General features: G+C 42.9%; 1 protein-coding gene across 29 annotated transcripts in view; it reads left to right on the forward strand.

Annotated features, from left to right (window-relative positions):
- The window catches only part of DZANK1 (double zinc ribbon and ankyrin repeat domains 1), a 110,843-nt gene that overhangs the window by 69,254 nt on the left and 21,529 nt on the right, over positions 1 to 20,060 (forward strand). For 4 of the 29 annotated variants that reach the window (XM_035705720.2, XM_025469173.3, XM_025469172.3 and 1 more), the window contains exons 23-25: positions 6,645 to 6,772; positions 8,137 to 8,239; positions 8,320 to 8,877. In XM_035705720.2, the coding sequence (XP_035561613.2) occupies positions 6,645 to 6,772; positions 8,137 to 8,239; positions 8,320 to 8,446 (358 nt within the window). In that variant the 3' untranslated portion in view covers positions 8,447 to 8,877. Of the gene's footprint in view, positions 1 to 2,933; positions 3,010 to 6,644; positions 6,773 to 8,136; positions 8,240 to 8,319; positions 8,962 to 20,060 lie in introns of those variants that run through there. The other 25 variants (XM_035705721.2, XM_035705727.2, XM_035705725.2 and 22 more) reach the window with 18 other exon arrangements.

The raw sequence follows: 20,060 nt of genomic DNA on the forward strand, positions 1-20,060 counted from the left end.
TTTCTCCAAGCATGGAAAAAGAAACTGGTGAAATCTGGTTGATTCTTTTCTCTTCTGACCAAGTTGTTGTTAGGAACAGATTGCTGTTAGAGGGACATTCACGCCTTTTCCTTTGGCAAGTATACTCTGTTCCTTGGTTGTTTTCAAATTTGGGGAAGTATTAGAGATTTTTAGAATTTGGCCTTTCACACTCTCCCTTAGGCTGCTGAGACGTTAGCCTCATGGAGTATGAGACATGTAACTTCTAGAAACGTCTGTCTCTGAGCACTCCTTGCTCTAAAATTTGAATAGTGTGAGTAGTTTTTGTGTTTTTACTTACTCGTTCATAATTTTATTGGGTGTAGAGAGGGCTTGCTCCGAACTAGTTTAATACCACCATCTTACCTCAGCAGCCCTATTCACTTAAAAGTCTAGACTCTCCACTCCCTGCTCTCACTGATATTTCCACCAGGTGCCCACAGCTCATCCCAGACCCTCCACTTCTGAGACATTGCCCTTGTAGGAAAGTTGCCATCTGCTATTTCTTTTTCCTTTTTTAAAGATTTTATTTATTTGTTTGTTTGTTTGTTTGTTTGTTTATTTATTTAAGAGAGAGAGAGAGTGCACATGAGCGGGAGGAGGGCAGAAGGAGAAAGAGAAGTAGACTCCCTGCTGAACAGGGATGTGGGACCCTGAGATCATGACCTGAGCTGAAGGCAGACACCTAACTAACTGAGCCATCCAGGTGCCCCACCATCTGCTATTTCTTTCTCTTGACCCAGAACCCAGCAAAGAAGAGTTGCTTGGTGAACATTTAAGTATATTAGGTTTTTATTGCTGCATAACTAATTACTCCAAAACTGAGTCGCTTAACAGTAATAAAACCTTACCATGGCAGTTTTTGTGGTTTAAGAATTCAGAAGCAGCTGAGCTGGCTGGTTCTGATTTGGGATCTTTCATGAAGTTTGCCCTAAAGAAGCTGGTCAGGGCCTCAGTCATCCAAAAGCTTGACTGGGCCCAGAGGATCTGCTTCCAGATGGTTTGTTCACATGCTGCTGGTTTTGTGAGGAGGACTCCGTTCTTCCTGGTGGGGGCCTCTCTATGGGCTGCCTGAGTGGCCTCACAACATGGTGGCCCCCTTCCCCTCAAGGGAGCAATCTAAGAGAGAACATGGCAGAAGGCACTTGTGTTTTATCACCTACGATTGGGATTACCCACCATCAGTTTCACTGCATTTTACTGTGGTCAGCTCCATTCAGTGTGAGGCAACCACACAAAGACCCGAATAACCAGGAGGTAAGGACCAGGAGGAGGCCATTTAGGAAGTTGGCTGCTTCTGAGAGTAAATAAATAGAATGAATTGATGAGTCAATTAGTAGATTGTCTAGAAAATAAGGATTTGCAGTGTTCCATGGTAGTTATCAGTAAGCTTCAGAAAACACTTTCCTTTTTCATAGCTGGCTACCTGGAGAAGGTTATGATGTAGATAAATATGAAAATGTTTAAAAAGTATGTATTGGGCACGTGGGTGGCTCAGTCAGTTAAGCGTCTACCTTCAGCTCAGGTCATGATCCCAAGGTTCTGGGATGGAGCTCTGCATGGGGCTTCCTGCTCAGTGAGGAGTCTGCTTCTCCCTCTCCCTCCACCCCTCCCCCTTGCTTATGCATGCTCTCTCTCTCTCAAATTAATAAATAAAATTTTTTTAAAAAAATTAAAAGTATGCATCAACAAAGTATTAATAGTTAGATATTGGGGTGCCTGGGTGGCACAGTTGGTTAAGTGTCTGACCATTGGTTGCAGCTTCGGTTGTCTCAGGGTTGTGATCTTAGGATTGTGAGATTGAGCCCTAGGGTAGGCTGTGCATCAGCATAGAGTCTGCTTGAGGTTCTCTCTCCCTTTCTCTCTGCCCCTCCCGCTTATGCTCTCTCTCTCAAATAAATAAATCTTTTTAAAAAAGAGATATCAACACTTATTAGCTATTTAAGCATTAAATAAAGCAAATGCTTTAAGCATTTATGCCACAAATATATCTGGATCTGGTTCCTCACGTTAAAGAAATGTAATTTAATTTACCTGAATCCCCTCTTCTCTTTCCACCTTTCTACAATCAGTGTTATCTTTAGGTGGTAATCAGAAAAAAAAAATCACAGATGCCCACTGAGCTCTCAGGTGCTCTCCCATCTCAGACTGCCAGCCCAGGACAATCCACTTCTCACCAAGACAAGCAACCCCAGGTTCTCCTTCCAAGTCCCACCCCATCCCCTATGTGCCCGTCTGTCCCAGGCACTCGAGTGAGCCAGGCGGAATCTGAGATTGGCCAAGACTCCATCAATGTGCACAGAGGAACGTAGCTTCACACATGGTTTCCTATTTTCCCCATCTCAGCTTCCTCTGCACCCACCCCTAGCCACCACACCTGACTTTGGGAAAGCTGCTCGTGATGATTAATTTCATGGGTCAACCCAGCTGGATTGTAGAGTGCCCAGATAGCTGGTTAAATATTACCTCTGGGTCTGTCTGTGAGGGTGTTTCTGGATGAGACTAACATTTGAGTTGGTGCACTGAGTGAAGCAGATGGTCCTCCCGAATGTGGTGGGCATCACCCAATCTGTTGAAGGCCAGATAGAACAAAAAGATGGAGGAAGGGAGAATTCACTGTCTGCCTGACTATGGAGCTGGGACATTAGTTTTCTCCTTCCCTTGGACTGGGACTTACAGCATTGGTGCTCCTGGTTCTTAGGCCTTTGGACTCAAACTAGAACTATGTCACTGGCTTTCCTGGACCTGCAGCTTGCGGATGGCATGTCATGAGGATTGTCAGCCTTCTTAATGGCTTGAGCCTATTTCTTACAATAAACCTCTCTCCCTTCCACCCTCTACTATTGGCTCTGTCTCTCTGGAGAGCCCTAACACACTGCTTGAATTTATTGTATGATTTTCCTTTGATATTTCAGGATTATGTTCCTTCTTTTCCTTCAAACTGACCGGGTGTGGAAGGCAGAGTTCTCAGGGTAACTGCCAGTGAGTCACATTCTTATGTAGCCCCTTACAGGACAGCCTGTAAATATTAAGGGATGCCAGTCCTATGATTAGATTATGTCATGTGGCAAAAGTGGGAAGACTGTGATGTAATTAAGGTCCATAATCAGTTAACTTTAGGTTCCTCAAAAGGGAGATCATCCTGGGTGGGCCTGGCCTAATCAGGGGGACCCTTTAAAAGAGCACATAGAGGTCAGAGATTTGAAACAGCAGAGATTCTCTTCTGTTGGTCTTGAAGCAGCAAACTACCATGTTGTGAGAGGATTGGTGTGCAGCCTCTAGAAGTTGAAGCTTCAGTTGTACCACTGCCAGGACCTGAATTCTGCCAACAATCAGTGAGCTTGGAAAAGAATCCTGAACCACAAATGAGATGACAGCCCCAAGTGACATCTTGACTTCAGCCTGATGAGACCCTGAGCAGAGGTCTCCGCTAAGCTGTGCCCAGCTCCTGACCCATGGAAACTCTGAGATAGTAAATGTGGGTTGTTGTAAGCAGTGACTGTTATTGTAGTAGGTTATGCAGCAGTAACCATGCTCTTCCAAAGGTCTGTGCAATGTTTTCTGTAATGAACTTCATTCTGGGCCAAAAAGATAAATCATGATTCTGAATGGGGAACCCCTAAGTCACAAGGACATGGTTTCACCTTGCTGACACTGCGGAAAGCTTTCCTGCTGAAGGAGGCAGTGTGTTGAGCTCATTCTGAAGACCTAAAGTCCTCACGTGGAGAGCAGATTCTGCCAGGAGGCAGCAGTTCTTACTGCTGCTCTCAAGTGTCATGGTGGGGAGGTGGCTGCAGGTGGCATGTATCCACTTGGCCCCCCTCCTGCCTTCTGGTCTGGAGATCCTGAATTCCTTCTGCTTCCCACCAGGTAACAATTCCTGTTGCAAGTACCCTCAATCAGTGATGGTGTTCACTCCCTGTGGGTGAGACCAGCGGCTTGCATCCAGGCTTCAGGCCACACAGAAATCCCCACCTGCTTTGGATCCAGCGGGGACCACTTGCACTGCTCAGGTTATTTCTCAGGCTAGAAGTCCTGCAATGGTCAGGATTGTGTCATTCGAGAGTCACTGTGTTCTACAGCTTACTCGTCTACGCACGGATCATCACTACACACTTTCCCCTTGGAATGAGTTAGTGTACAAGTCAGTGAATTTCTCAATTTCACTCTTTACATCTTGTTCTCTTTTCTAGCCTTTAACTTGGGTGTAGTGGGCTTTCAGAAACTTTTGTGTGACTCTCTATCGCTGTCCCCCAGAGGTCACTCCACCCCCAACACTAGGATGCCGGGCTCCGGGGTCCTGACCCGGCACATTGCATGGGTCCCCATCCACTCCTTTGGGGCCTCTCAGATCCTCCTTCCTCCGGTTCTGCCTTGTGTCCTGCCTTTCTCCATGTAGCCCACAGTTGTCCTTGTGAGAAATCCAAATGCACTCCTCCAGTTGGCAGGTGACTCCTGGATTAGCGGTTGCAGCCATCACTCCAGCCTCTCCTTGCTGCTCCTGAGACTATATACCTGAGCCTGAAAACATTACCTGGGCATGCTTTCTCAGCTCTGGGCCTGCGTACCTGTGGCTGCCGCTCCTGCTCCTCCACTGCCTGCCACAGCTGCCTCTGGTTCTCCTCTGGCAAAAGTGACCAGGCCGTTAAACTTGCCTGGCCGTGTGCCCATCTCCCTGGGACACTGAACATGCGTGGGTGCTGCATCGTGTGCCTAATTCTAGTTTCTGGCACGTGGTGGGTCCTCAAAAATAGTTGTCGATGTAATACATTGCTTGGCTTTTTTGGTATGGGCAAAAAGTTTTCTAACCAAACTATAGTTTGGCTTTGTGGCAGGAGTGTCTTGGCTGTAAGTTTGAAAAACACATTTCTTCTTTTTTTTTTTTTTTTTTTTAATTTTTTTTTTAAATTTATTTATGATAGGCACACAGTGAGAGAGAGAGAGGCAGAGACACAGGCAGAGGGAGAAGCAGGCTCCATGCACCGGGAGCCCGACGTGGGATTCGATCCCGGGTCTCCAGGATCGCGCCCTGGGTCAAAGGCAGGCGCCAAACCGCTGCGCCACCCAGGGATCCCTGAAAAACACATTTCTTCTTCTTATTATTATTTTTTTTAATCTGGTAGTTTTGCTATAAGTTTGTAGATAAAAGTATGTGTATCAGCAGACTATGAAATATTTGGGTATTGACTCTTTTATAGCTTAAAAATGTCTTTTTTTTTAGCTTAAAATTTTTGAAATAACTATTTTAAATTCCAAACAATGTCTTGGTTTTGTGGGTTTATGTGTTGTTCTAAGACAGGAATGTAGTATATTTTGCCTCTTGGCCACATTTATAGTTATGGTAGATATTTAAGCCTTATCAAATGTTGATAGTCTAAGCAATTTACTATTTCTCTTATCAAAATAATTGTGTAAACCATTACACAATTGTGCTTGTTGTAAAAAATTAAAACAACACAGAAAACTTAAATAAAGAAGAATTGCTGAAATATCACCATCCAGAGATAGGGGTTTTTTTTTTTTTAAAGATGCATTTATTTATTTGAGGGAGAGTGCCCTGAGTTGGAGGTGGGATGGGAAGAGGGGTAGAGGGAGAGAGAGATTCTTAAGCAGACTCCCTGCTGAGGACAGAGCCAGCTGTCAGGGCTCAATCCTAGGACCCTGAGACCATGACCTGAGACAAAATCAAGAGTCCAATGCTTAACCGACTGAGCCACTGACTCAGCCACCCAGGCACCCCCAGAGATAGTTTTCTAAACGTCTCTCTACACAGACTATTTTACACAAATATTTTTGTTCAATAATATATTGAAACCTATCTCCTTATAAAAATGATATTCTGGTTTTACTCAACATACCAAAAAATACTTTGTGAAATGCCTTTTGTTAAAGGAGGAATCTTATTTCACCTGCTTCTTCTGCTTTCTTAAATTCCTTAAAATCAAGATGCAACTTTACGGGGAAATTGAACTCATCCAATCAAAATGTATTCGGTGAACAATTAGTATGTGCCTGCCCTTTGGGGACAGAAAGTGGGAAGTGGGACTCCCATTCAGTTGGATTTGCCATGACATGTGGCGAGACAGCGAATGTTGCACACAGAGAGTCTAAGGCATGCATGTGCCAGTCCATGTTTGTCCTCTGCCCAGTGGATCTGAGGCTCTCCTGGAGAAGGAAGCCCAAAATAAACTCACAGCCAGGTTCAGGCACCCTTTTTTCCCTTCAGACTTCTGGTATCACCCGTGGCTTTGACCATGTCTCTCCTCCCTCAAATCCCCACATCTTCTCTAATAAGTCTTTGTCAAGGGTACCACAAGATGGAAAGCCTCTCTCTGAGGCCTAACGTGAGCTGAAATTTCTTACTCAAGCCCCTTTCCAAGCTTCTTACATGTCATTCTCCAAAGTTCTGCAGTAAGAAAGCACAAAGACTTCACATTTAGCTGCAGAGTGCAGTAGGCATGGTGGCTTTTGGATTAAGGCACACTTGTGCTGTTTAGATGACTGGTTGGAAAGCAGCATGTCCAACCCCACATCCCCAGGTTTCTCCACTCCCTACAGAGTGGAGCAAACAGCACCATGGAATTGTATGGTTTTGTTAGTGCTTTGTTTCACCTTACCCTCCCCAGGTGGCAACCGCATTGTGCAAGCAAGCCTGTGACCTCAGCAGGGAGGAAGCTTAGAGGCATGGCACAGGGCGCTGCCACAGAAGCACAATTCCAGACGTGCCGCCTGACTTCACCCCCTTGGGTCAAGTGTATGTACTGAATCTTAATCAGTGGGATGCACTTATTTTGAGGAAACCCGTAAAACTACATTTTCAGGGTTTTTTTTTTTTTTTTTTTTTTGGCAGTTAAGTTAAACCAAACTATTTAGAGCCCTTGGTAAATTCTGGAGAGAAATCACCTTACAGTAAGGCTCACCTTGTGTCCCTGGGGTTGAGACAAAATAGGGACAGGACTCAGGGCCCCTCCCCGAACCTCAAAGCCATGTGACTATACCGTAAAGTGAACACTCCCTAAGAGAAAATTCATGAATCTGTGTTTCTTGAGCAATATATCTTACAGAAATGCACAAAACAAGAGGTCAACTTAAAGGAGAGAGGCCCTGCAAAAAACAAGTGAGATGTGGATCAAACCAGTCTGCGCCAGGGTAGACCTCCCATGCAGGTGACCACTAGGAGTACCCTCAAGTTACATTTCCTTTATTTAAATTCTAAAAGTCATGCCCAGCGGTGGAGATTTAACATGCTAATGAGACAGGCAATGTTCGGAAAGCATAATCTCTAAGTACACAAGAGCCAAGAAAACCCCACCTCTACATTCTTAAACCTCACACTTTTCCCATCTAAGTTTCTTTAAGAAACTCTCCATGCCCTCCACAGTCTTCCCTCTATGCTGTCTCCCTGTAGCCGGAGCATAAACTCCAATAAAGCCTAGCCTAAAACTCCTGTTTCCTTCCTTCCTTCCTTCCTCCCTTCCTTCTTCTCTTCCTTCCTCCCTCCCTTCTTCCCTTTCTTTCCTTCCTTCCTTCCTTCCTTCCTTCCTTCCTTCCTTCCTTCCTTCCTTCCTTCCTTCCTTCCTTCCTTCCTTCCTTCCTTCCTCTCTCCCTCCCTTCCTCCCTCCCTCCCTCCCTCCCTTCCTTTTTTAATTTTTAAGTAGGCTTCATGCCCAACACCAGGCTCAAACTCACAACCTTGAGATCAAGAGTCCCGGGCTCCACTGAGCCCCGCAGGCACCCCTTTTTTTTTAAGGTTTTATTTGAAGTAGTCTCTCTGCCCAGGATGGGACCAGAACTCACAACGCACAGATCAAGAGCTGCTTGTCTTCCAACCTAGCCAGCCAGGCATTCCCTCTTCTCAATTTCTATCCCTTGGAGAGCTGAGGGCCTGTTCAGTAACAGTAGGCTCTGGCTCTGAGGCCTTGCCCTGTTGCTTACCCCCTGTCTCAGCTGGGAGCACCCGAGGGCCCCTAGGGGCCTCCCTGGCCGTTGACCCCAGCTCCCCTTACCCTCATGCACATCCAGTCACCAAGCCTTGCAGATTGGTTCTCCTATACTGTTCTTGGCTTCCTTCCCTCCTCTTCCTACAACCACTGGCTTAGCCAAGGTCATCTCTTGCAGGTTTGATGAGACTGCCCTCCTCCAGATTATGCTCCTCAACGCTCTTCCATCAGAGCTGCCAGAGTGGCCTTCGCGAAGGTGACCCCGACAGTGACTGCTTAGAGTGAGTCATTTGTTTATTCCCACTTGTCAGGGGGACGGGCTCCACTCTCGGGCTCCACTCTGGTCTTCCCTGTGTGCCAGGCTCAGCCAGCGGCGACTCACGCTCAGGCCAAAGGACAGGTGCACAGCTTCCTGCACATACCAGGTGGCACCTGTACAGGATGTGGGCGTGCCCAACCCTGATCAAACAGAGCCAGGGACAAGCTAGGGAGAAGAAAAGAAGACAGATACACGAGAAATGAAAGTCTTCATTCCTTAACTGTCTTAGAACTTAGTTCCCTGGTGTCCTTGGAGTCACTGGCTTCTCCAAGCCCTGGAGGGGAAGTCTGAGTCTGGGCCAATATAGACACAGTGGAACAGACAAGCCACCAAGTGTCACCTAAGTGGGTTTTGGCGGCTGGAAGAGGGAGACCTTTATGTGTCAGATTTACTAGAAATGGAGAAAGGAAAACACTAGCAACATTATTAATGTTCCAAAAATATTTATGCTAAGCCTCGGATCTGTATATGTCCGAGGAATGACTCTTGGAATTCCTGGCTTCCTTAGTGATCGGCACAATTTTAATATGGTAATAGTTACGTTCTGCATTTCTGTGCTTCTCCTTATTCACATGTTCATTCACTTTCCAGAATAATACATGTTTATAGCATACACGTGCAATACAATGTGCCATATTTAAGTTTTTTGAAATCATTTTCTTGAGGACTTAGGGGTGCTACACGATAAATAACTAATGGAGAACAGGAAATCCTGACAGTGTGCTACTATAATAGGAATAAAAAGCTGCCCTGATCAAGTGAGATCAATACTTTGATAAGCTTTTTCTCCAAAAACTGTTCAACTGGGCAGCCCCAGTGGTGCAGCAGTTTGGCACCGCCTGCAGCCCAGGGCATGATCCTGGAGACCCGGGATCGAGTCCCATATCTGGCTTCCTACATGGAGCCTGCTTCTCCCTCTGCCTGTGTCTCTACCTCTCTCTCTCTCTGTGTTGCACATGAATAAATAAGTAAATAATTAAAAACAAACAAACAAACGAACAAAAAAACCCAAAAACTGTTCAACTGAGTTGCCAAAAATGACATGAGGATATTCGGTAGAAAACATTAAGGACTTCGGCAAACTGAGACCCTTCGAGCTATCTGTAACCTACACTATTTTAACTTAAATGGTGTTCACTATGGTTGGTTCCAGGTGACCCATGAGTCAGCTGTGTTCACAGTGTTCCAGAAGCTTTGTTCTATGTGATGATATATTTAGAAGTCACCGCATTCTGAGTTCCACGCAGTGAGGACACTGGGGGCCCAGACACTCCAGTCTGAAAGTGGCTTCTCCTGTGGCTGGTGGGACCCAGTAACCAAGAAGCAGCCAGGGTCCCAGTTTCAGGAGTCCTGGCTGTTTTTTTTTTTAATTGTTTATGGTAGTCACACACACACACACAGAGAGAGAGAGAGAGGAGAGAGGCAGAGACATAGGCAGAGGGAGAAGCAGGCTCCATGCACCAGGAGCCCGACATGGGATTCGATCCCTGGTCTCCAGGATCGCGCCCTGGGCCAAAGGCAGGCGCTAAACCGCTGTGCCACCCAGGGATCCCTGGGGGCCTTGAAGGTAAATGACATTAGAAGGTTTCCTTTACGCAGGACAAAGACACAGGTAAAATGTCCTTTCTCTGCTCATTGCTCCCCTTCTCTTTGATCCTGAAACATGGACAAAGGAGCAGAGATGTTTCCAGGCTTTAACTGTACAAAGAAATGCAAGGTATTTGGCCTTTCCTGGGAGGAACCAGCCTCTGCACACTGCTGGGTGTTTGTCCCAGCAAAGGAGGGGGGCTTAGGAGAACAGTGTGGGGACCAGGGGCCAGTTCTGAGGGGAGAAAGTAGAGGCCTTCCTCTGGCTTCTTCCCCTCTGCCATTGAAGACCTTTTGCTCATCAGCTGGGACCTGGGAATGTGCACGTGGTCGGAATCCATGGGGGGAGTGGGGCTGGCCTGGGACTGCTGTCACCCGCCCCTTGGTCGGTCAGGCAGAGCTTTCTGGTGCTTTCTGTCCGGGAGAGCTCTTAAATACATCGAGCGTTCAGCGACATAGGAAGCCTAAAATCGTATACATTTCTTAAAACATCCTTTATTGGGGGGAAGGGGACAGCTTTTTATTAGGATGCAAATCTGGTCTAATGTTTCAGATGGGCCTAGATGTCTTCATGGAACTTGCTCAGTATTAGACTCTGCTTCACTGCCCCCTCCCCTAAGCTTCCCCTGCCCTCTTCCTGGCCCTCTGTTCGGCCCTTTGTCTCCATCTCCCCTTCTCCACCTCTCCTCCTCTCTGCCTTCACCTCTTCCCCTCTTCTTTCCCTCCCTCCTCTCCCCACCTCCTCCATTTCTAACAGTTATCCCTTCCCCACCCTTTTATTTTATTTATTTTATTTCCCCCCCACCCTTTTAGATGCAGTATTTGGTATTTACCTTAATAATCAATGGACTAATATTCTTAACGTGTCCATTTTTCTTCCTCACTGAGGGCTCATACTGATGTTCCATGGAGGGACCCCTTATTTATTTAGGAAATACCAATTTGAACTGGTACACTCACCTCCTGTGGATATAAACCCACCAGTTTTTACAGAAAATACATGTAAATTACACTATTTGTTACCTCTGTTTCATTATTCACACAATACAGGAATCCAGTTACTGAAAATGTAAATGACGTACAGACATTCCATCCTCGGAACTCATAATTGTCCATCTTTCCCCCCAAGGGAACAACTGGAAAGTTTTTTATTCTCTTAAACCACCTGGACGTAATCACTTATATGTCTGCCTGTCTGCCTGAGGTGGTGCTGTGCTCACTTACATGTGTCACATGTAATGCGGTTGATTTTCTACAGTGGCTGGTGGCCCTTTCTGGGTGGTCGGTGTCAGGTTTAATCCGGTTGGTAGTGAAATGAAATAGGCCAGGCGAAAGTGGTCGGGCAGGCTTTTTTTTTTTTAATAATAAATTTATTTTTTATTGGTGTTCAATTTGCCAACATACAGAATAACACCCAGGGCTCATCTCGTCAAGTGCCCCCCCCAGTGCCCGCCACCCAGTCACCCCCACCCCCCGCCCTAATGGACGTGCTCTCCGGGAGGTTCACAAGGGCGTGAAGCCGAGGAAGTCGCACCCAAAGGGAGTCCCTGTGGGCTAAGGGGCAGGGGCGAGGGGTGCGTCTGGGCGGGGCGAGGCACGGGGCCTATTCCTGGGGCCGCGTCCTCGGCGGTCTGCGGGGGGACAGATGCTGGGTCCGCCGCCACCTGGCGGGGCCTCCCGACAGTCGCAGTCACCTGTGGCCGACCGACCGGCAGGATGCGGGGCCTGCGGGCGGCTCTTCCCCAGGCTTTGCTCCAAGGAGCATGAATAGGGAGCAGGCAGGTAGGTTATCACTTCTTGGATCTAGACCCTTGAGTAGGTAAAGGAATTTAATTTATCCCAGGGCAAAGCTGACTTCCTTACTATTATCCTACCCGTGTGCTTTGAGGTGGCCTGAGTACCCTGCTCATCTCTGTGCTTCTGAAATTCTCACATCCATACTAGACTTTTAAACAAGTATTAATTCTATCTCTTGTTATAGATCTGTTCAGATTTTATACTTCTTGAGTAAATTTTAGTAGGCTGTCTTATTCTAGAATTTGTCCGTGTCATCTGGGTTCTCTAATTCGTTGAACAGCATAGGATTGTTCATAGTATCTCCTTATGCTTTTTTTCTTTTTTAAAAAGGATTTATTATTTATATGAGAGAGCGAATGAGCAGGAGTGGAGGAAGGGGCAGAGGGCAGGGGAGATCTCGGCAGGAGCTTGACCAACTGATCCACCCAGGCACTCCATATACTCTTTTTTTTGTTGTTGTTTCTGAGCTCATTAATGATGTCCCTGCTTTGATATTGTTTCGAACTTTCCTCTTTTTTTCTGTTTCGCTAAAGGTTTGTCAATGCTGTCCATCTTTTCAAAGCACCTGCTTCAGGCTTTATTGAGTCCCTGCGTCATTTATCTCCATTCTAATCCTATCATTTCCTTCCTCTGCTACCTTTGGGTTTCCTTTGCTCTTCTCTCTAGGTTCTGAAGGTAGAAACTTGTTGTTGAGATCTTTTTAAATGTAGACATTTCTAACTATGAATTTCACCTTGAGCACTGGCTTCACAGGCATCCCATACATTTTGGTGTACTGTGTTTTCATTTCATCTCAAACTCATTTCTAATTTCCTTTGCAATATCTTCTTTGACCCGTTAGTTATCAAGCAGAATGCTGTTTAATTTCCACAAATCTGTGAATTTTCCAGTCTTCCTCTGTTACTGATTTCTAGTTGTAGTCCATTGTGGCCGGAGAATGTTCCTTGTTTGATTTCAATCCTTTGGACTCTCTCTAGACTTGTCCTAACCTAATATGTGTTCTGGCTGGAGAGTGTCCCAGGTGCACTTACGAAGAGTGCAGGCTCTGCTTTGCTGTGTGCTGTGCTCTAGACAGCTGTCCAGGCTGTTCAGTCTGGCTGGATTACAGTGTTCAGTGTCCATTTTCCTTGCTGATCTGTAATTGTTTTATCCCTTACTGAGGGTGGAATACTTAAGTCTCAGTAATTATTGTTGAATTACTGATTTCTCCCTTCAATCCTGTCGGTTTTGCCTTGTGGATTTTGCGGTCTATTGTTAGGTGCATGTTATGCTTACAGAAAGACCTGTTTGAGGCAAATGAGTCAACCCTTTTAACTTCATTTTCTGTAAAAACGCTTTATTGAAAATACCAACGATATAAATCAGAAACGCAGGAATATTGATCAGAAACAAACCCTTAGCAGTGCCAGTCCCGACTTGAGTTATTCTGCATCACTGGTCAGTAAGACTCTCTACTTAAGAATTATATTCATGGTGGTTGGTTGTCACAATAACCCAAAGATGCCTTCTTACTGCCATATTAATGGTGTTCTGGAATGGCCTTCCATGAGGTTCCTTGCACATGGGAGCACAAACACCCCAAAATGAAGGCTTCTTCCGGAGAGGGTGGTGGAAGTTTTTCCAGTTATGATGGAGCAACAGTCATTCCTCCAACTTGTAACAGGTGTTGCATCCATCAAACGTGCTGTCCCCCTCCCTGAGACGGTCCAGTCCTGTCCTTCTAGGGTAAATGGCCAGAGGTGTTACTCAGTTACCTCTGACTGTAAAATTTAGCTCTAGAATTTCTATTAGGCTTTGCCTCATAATTTCTATATCTCTACTGATAGTCTGTATGTGGTGACACATCATTTTCCTGGTTTCCTTTAGCTCTTTGAGCCTATCTTCAGGCAGATGATTTACAGTCTTGGTCTATTAAGTCCAATATCTAAGCTTCCTCAGAGATATAGTTATCATTACTTTCTTATTTCCCTGTGAATGGTTCAAAATTTATGGGTTTTTTTTCTTCATAATTTTTGGTTGAAAACTAGAAATTTTGAATAATAGGATGTGGCAGTTCTAAAAATGAGGTTCTTCCCCATCCCAGGGTTTGTTGTTGATGCTCGTTATGGATTGTTGTTTGTGCAGTTACTTTTTGAAGCCACTTTTGTAAAGACTGCATTCTTTGTCATGTATAGCCATTGAAATCTCTGTTCTGTTAGCTTAGTGATCAGCTAATGATTTGACAGAGATTTCCTTAAACCCTTAGAGCATACTCTCCCAGTTTTGCAGGTTGGCTGTGTGACACCTCTTTAATGCTTACCTAGGCTGTTTAAAACTCTGCCTCAGCCTTTACTTCCTCTTCCTGTGGTGCCAGAAAGTAAGCCAGAGGTGACAAATTAGGGTCTTTTCTGAGCATATGTCCAGGCCTGTGCATGCACTTGGCCTTCTAGATTTCCTGGTATATGTGTACCACTCATTCCCCCAAGTATCTCTTTACTCAACCTTTTCCTTCTCAGATTTTTCTGGCTGTCCATTGCTCTCCCTATCTGAGGCTATCTTTAAATGCTTTCAATATATGCCATCTGAGAAGCTGCTTCTGTCTGGGGAAAGCCTGGGCCAGATGCAGCAAAGGCAAGCCCTTGAGCCAATCCTCCAGGAAGTCACCAGACACCTCAAAACCCACAGCCATGATTCCTTGTGAAAAAGGTCCATATTGCTCCCTCCAGTAACAATCTGCACCCAAAATGTGGGCTACTGTCTTCTTGGCTGCTGTTGAGCTGGGGGTGGGAGATATTCAGCAGGTAAGATATAATGCCACAGCACTCTCAGGAAAATTCTCTTTATCATTCCCCTGGTTGTTGTAAGGTCTTTTTTGTTTGTTGTTTTTAAAACGGATTCCAGAGTTCTGAAAAAGTTGATTCTGAGAGTTTTTGCCAACTTATTCTTTGCTTTTGTGGAGGAGCAGAATTTTGGGGTCCCCGTTTGCCATTTTTGGTGACACCACTCTGGTATGGCTAAGTTTATCCTGTTTACAGCAATTCAAAGTGTATCATTTCCTTACAAATCAAAACCACAGATACCATCTCACACCTGTCAGATGGCTAAAATTAACAATACAAGAAACAACAAGTATTGGTGAGGATGCTGGAAAAAGGGAATCCTCTTGCACTGTTGATGGGAGTATAAAGTGGCACAGCCACTCTGAAAAACAGTATGGAGTTTCCTCAAAAAGTTAAAAATAGAACTACCCTATGATCCAGCAATTGCACTACTAGGTATTTCTCCAAAAGATACAAAAATACAGATTCAAAGGGGTACATGCACCCCAATGTTTATAGCAGCATTATCAATAGCAGCCAAAATATGGGAAAAAACCAAATGTCCATTGACTAATGAATGTATAAAGAAGATATCATATATGGGGCAGCCTGGGTAGCTCAATGGTTTAGGGCTGCCTTCGGCCCAGGGCATGATCCTGGAGACCTGGGATCAAGTCCCACATCGGGCTCCCTACATGGAGCCTGCTTCTCCCTCTGCCTGTGTCTCTACCTCTCTTTCTCTCTGTTTCTCATGAATAAATAAATAAATAAAATTAAAAAAAAGAAGAAGAGATATATATAAATACAATGGAATATTACTCAGCCATCAAAAAGAATGAAATCTTGCCATTTGCAATGACATGGATAGAGCTAGAGTGTATTATGGTAAGTGAAATAAATCAGTGAAAGACAAATACATTATGATCACACTCATGTTATATTTAAGAAAGAAAGCAGATAAACATATGGGAAGGAAGAAAAGAGAAAAAAGAGAGGGAAGCAAACCATAAGGGACTCTTAACGATAGAGAATAAACCAAGGGCTGATGGAGGGAGGTGTGTGGAGCATAGGTTAGATGAATGGTGGGTATTAAGGAGGGCACTTGTTATGATGAGCACTGGGTGTTGCATGTAAGTAATGAACCACTGAATTCTACTCCTGAAACTAATATTGCACTGTATGTTAACTAGAATTTAAATAAGATTTTGAAAAAAAAAAAGAAGTGTACCATTTCTTTAAAAACAGATCAGAAAAACGATAGGACATTGAGAACCAGAAACATGCTTACCCATGATTAATTTTTAGTACATACGTCTTTTCATGAACTACGTGTTCAGTACTGTTGAAGAAATGGGAGACTACAATAAATAACAGCAGGCTCTACAAAAGCAACAAACAAAAATCAACCCTCTAGACTCAAGCCAAAGAACAGATATGTGAAAGTTGCATATAAAGGACTCCCACTGGAGTAGGAGATATTCAGCCTCATACATATTCAGAGATATTCTCTCAGTAAAGACATTTTCAGATACTGAGAATGATTTATATTGGGATATATGGTATAAATTTGTGTTATAATTTTTGTCCACCAGTACTTATCCTAATCTAAAAAGTAATTAAGTATCCTAGGACTTGAAAACTATCAAAGAGTAACAGAAAACTCAGAAATCTATGATTTATAAATACTTTTATTTTTTTAAAAAAAGATTTTATTTATTCATGAGAGTACAGAGAGAGAGAGAGGCGGAGACACAGGCAGAGGGAGAAACAGGCTCCATGCAGGGAGCCTGGTGTGGGACTTGATCCCGGGACTCCAGGATCGCGCCCTGGTCTGAAGGCAGGTGCTAAACCGCTGAGCCACCCAGGGATCCCCTAAATACTTTGATTTAAAACAAATCATATTTATGTCATTTTTAAGTAATAATCTGACATAGGATTTATATTCAAATAATCTAAATTTTGCAATGATCTGAGTTTTAAAATCCTATTTCTGGACATTTTGAAGAAAAATTGCCTTAAGATTTATGTTCAGAAAGCTGTACAATTTGAATGTGGATTTTTAAACTTGCATTTCTGTCTGATTTTTGGAAAAATTATGGTGAAGAATTCATGTCCAAAACCTCCCAAGATTTTGCAGATTTGGATAAAATATTTTGTTTTTGCACCATTTTGGAGGGAAAATATGGCATATGGTTATGTCCAAAAATACATTTTGGGAAAATCTGGATGAAAAGCTATCTTTCTGACCCATTTTGGAAGAAAAAAATTGCATGGGACTCATATCTAAATCCACTTTTTGGAAGGAAAAGCTGGCATAGAACTTATGTCCAAGAAACTGAAACTTGTAGTGAATTTGGGTTTAAAAAATATGTTTGGGGGCCACTTTGGAAGAAAATATGCCACAGGACTTATGTCTAAAAAACCTCATGATATTACTAAATTTTAATAAAAAATGACATTTTATGATCATTTGCAAAGAACAGTTTGGCACGGAATTTACAAAAAAAACCCTAACATTTGAGAACATTTGGATGAAATACTGCATATTTAGGTCACTTTGGAAGACAATGTGGCATAGAAATTATGTCCAAAAAATGCCAAAAAACTATTTGAGTCAATTTGAAAAGTCACATTTCTAAGTCTTTTAGAAGAAAAGTCTTGCATAATACTTATGTCCAAAAGATACCAAGATTTGAATGAATTTCCTTAATTAGGAAATCACATTTTCTGCATAGTTTAGGAAAAAAATCTGATGTATGATATCGTTCCAATAAGCCCCTAAATTGGGACATAAATAAGCCCCAAACAGATTTAGATGAAACATCCCATTACCAGGGCATCTGGGGACAAATAACTGGCATACAACTTATTTCCCAAAACTCTACTATTTATACGATATTGGATGTAAAAAATGATGTTTCTTGTCCCTTAGGGAGAAAATTTGATGAAGGATTTGTGCCTCCCAAAAGCAATGATTTGAATGAGTTTGGATGAGAAAGTGTATTTCTAGGCAATTTTGTTAAAATAATGTAGCATAGAACTTATCACCCTAACTACTGAGCATGCTTAGATGGAAAGTTACAATTTTTAGTCCTCTTAGAAAAGTTTGCATAAGAATTATTTCCCAAAACCCACAAGACTTAATGAATTTGGATGAAAAATTATATTTTCAAGATCATAGTGTAGTATTACAGACAGAAAATCCCACTCACTGTGCTAATTTGGGTGAAAAATGTCTTTCTAGGCCATTTTAGAAGAAAAGCCAAGTGTGTAAGTTTAGGTGCAAAACTTAAACCATTTGAGTGAATTTGTATGAAAAGCTGCATTTTTTGGGCTATTTTGGAAGAAAATCCTGCTTCTATTCAAGATAGTCCACTGATTATTGCTGTAGCTTTAGTAAGTTTTGAATTAGGAAGTGAAAGTCCTTCAACTTAGTTCTTATTTTCTAAAAATATGTTCTATTGCTTTTTAATATAAAACATAGCACACTGGCTGTAGAGTTCTCAGACTGTTTTCCCCAATCCTCCCCTACTGATTAATCTTGAAGACCTTCCCATGCAAGTGTATAGAGATGCTTCTCATTCATTGACAATATACAGCATCTTGTTCTATTTACACATGGTCAACTTTAATTAGTTCCTCTATTGGTGAACAATTTTGTCTTTACTAAAATTTGAAGTTACTATTGCACTGAAGAACTTATATAAATCATTTTGCACATGAATATGTACAGCTATTGGATAAATTCCATTGAGATTATGGGCTCATGAGGGGAATATGAATTTTTAATTTTGGTAGATATCACCAAGTTGTCCACCATAATACTTGCACCAATTTATATTTCCAAGACTAACACGTAAGTATACCTGTTTCCATAGTCAACAAGAGTAAATTTTCTAATTTTTGCAGTCTGACAGGTGTTAAGTGTCTCTGTGGGTTTTCATTTCTATCTTTCTGACATTAGACACTTTCAATTGAAAAAAGACCTCTACACTGTGCTGAGTCTGATCAGAGTATTTTTTGTTGCACCGTTGATTTGAAAAAATCCATTTTTTTCCTAAAGATATTTTGTAGATCTCTTTGTAGGACAGACTTCAGTATTTCCCTCCAGTCTTTTGTTTAAGCTGAAGGTGTGGGTTGTCTTGCAGAATTTATTTTTGTGTAGCCAAACTTGACCTATTTTCATTATGGCTTCAAGATTTTGAGTCATAGCTAGAAAAGTCAGTCCTATGTTACAAAGGTGTTATAATTATTATCACTATTTAACAGGCAACAGTAATATTTAGGGCTTAACACAATTTTATTATCATCCCTCATAGTTCTGTAGGTTGACTGAGCTCAGCTGAATGGATTTCTCTTGAGGTATGAAGGCTTGGCAGAGTGGTTTTTCCAAAATGGCTCTATCATGTAACTGCAGGTGTTTGCTGTTGGCTAGTTTAGCTAGGCCTACTGACCAGAATATCTTCATGAGGCCTCAGTGTGGCTTTGAGGTTTTCACAGCATGGAAGTGGGATTCAGAGTAGAAGCTGTAAGGCTTTTCATGAAATAGCATCCAGAAGTCCCGTAATATCACTTTACTTCTATATTCTCTCGATCAAGCAAATCACTCAGGCCAATCCAGACCCATGGGGAGGGTAATTACATACACAAAAAAATATACATGTACATATATATATATACACACACACTCTCTATATATCTATTTCTATATTTATATACACACACACACATCCACACACACATATATGAAGGACTTGATGTCCATCTTGGAGACTATCTCCACAGTCTACCCTCTGAACACCAAACTTCATGTCCATGTGAAATATACACTCCTCCCTAAGACCCTCAAAGTCTTATCCCATTATGGCATTGAGGCAAAGTTCAGAATCTTTTTATCTAAGCCATGCCCAAGCATAGGTGATTCTTTACATGAAGACTTGAGAGCTAAAGACACTTATCTAACATAGTTCATTTGGGGATAAAATATAACCACAATAATGTTTCTATTAAAAAAAAAAGGAGAAATCAGTTATACAGTCGGTACCAGTTCATAGACATTTTGAAATTCAGCTGGGCACATGCCACCAGTTCCTTAATTAGTGTCCAGTACTGATCCCTGACAATGATTCTCCATTGCTTTTTGTCTACACTGAGTTATTCTTCCTTTTCTGAATAGCCTGTATCTGCAGCTTAGATTTCTCAGCCTGCCTTCCTGCCCATAGAAAAGTAGGAATTTTTCTGTCCTTTTCAGACTAGACTTGTGTTCCTATTACAAACTCATGAGTTTCACGTGCCTCTTACAGAAGTTCACTCCAGGGATGCCTGGGTGGCTAAGTGGTTGTGCATCTGCCTTTGGCTCAGGGCGTGATTCTGGAGTCCCAGGATTGAGTCCCACATCAGGGTCCCTGCATGGAGCCTGCTTCTCCCTATGCCTCTCTCTCTGTTTCTCGTGAATAAATAAATAAAAACCTTAAAAAAAAAAAAAAAAAAAGCTCACTCCATGAAATAAAACATCTACAGAGCTCTTCAAGCAAAGGTTCTCTTGGTTTATGTTGCCAGGATGCTGTGGGATGATATCTTTAAAATTCACAGAAACCATTT

This window comes from Canis lupus, chromosome 24 (genome assembly GCF_003254725.2).
Source record: "Canis lupus dingo isolate Sandy chromosome 24, ASM325472v2, whole genome shotgun sequence".
Classification (NCBI taxonomy): domain Eukaryota; kingdom Metazoa; phylum Chordata; class Mammalia; order Carnivora; family Canidae; genus Canis; species Canis lupus.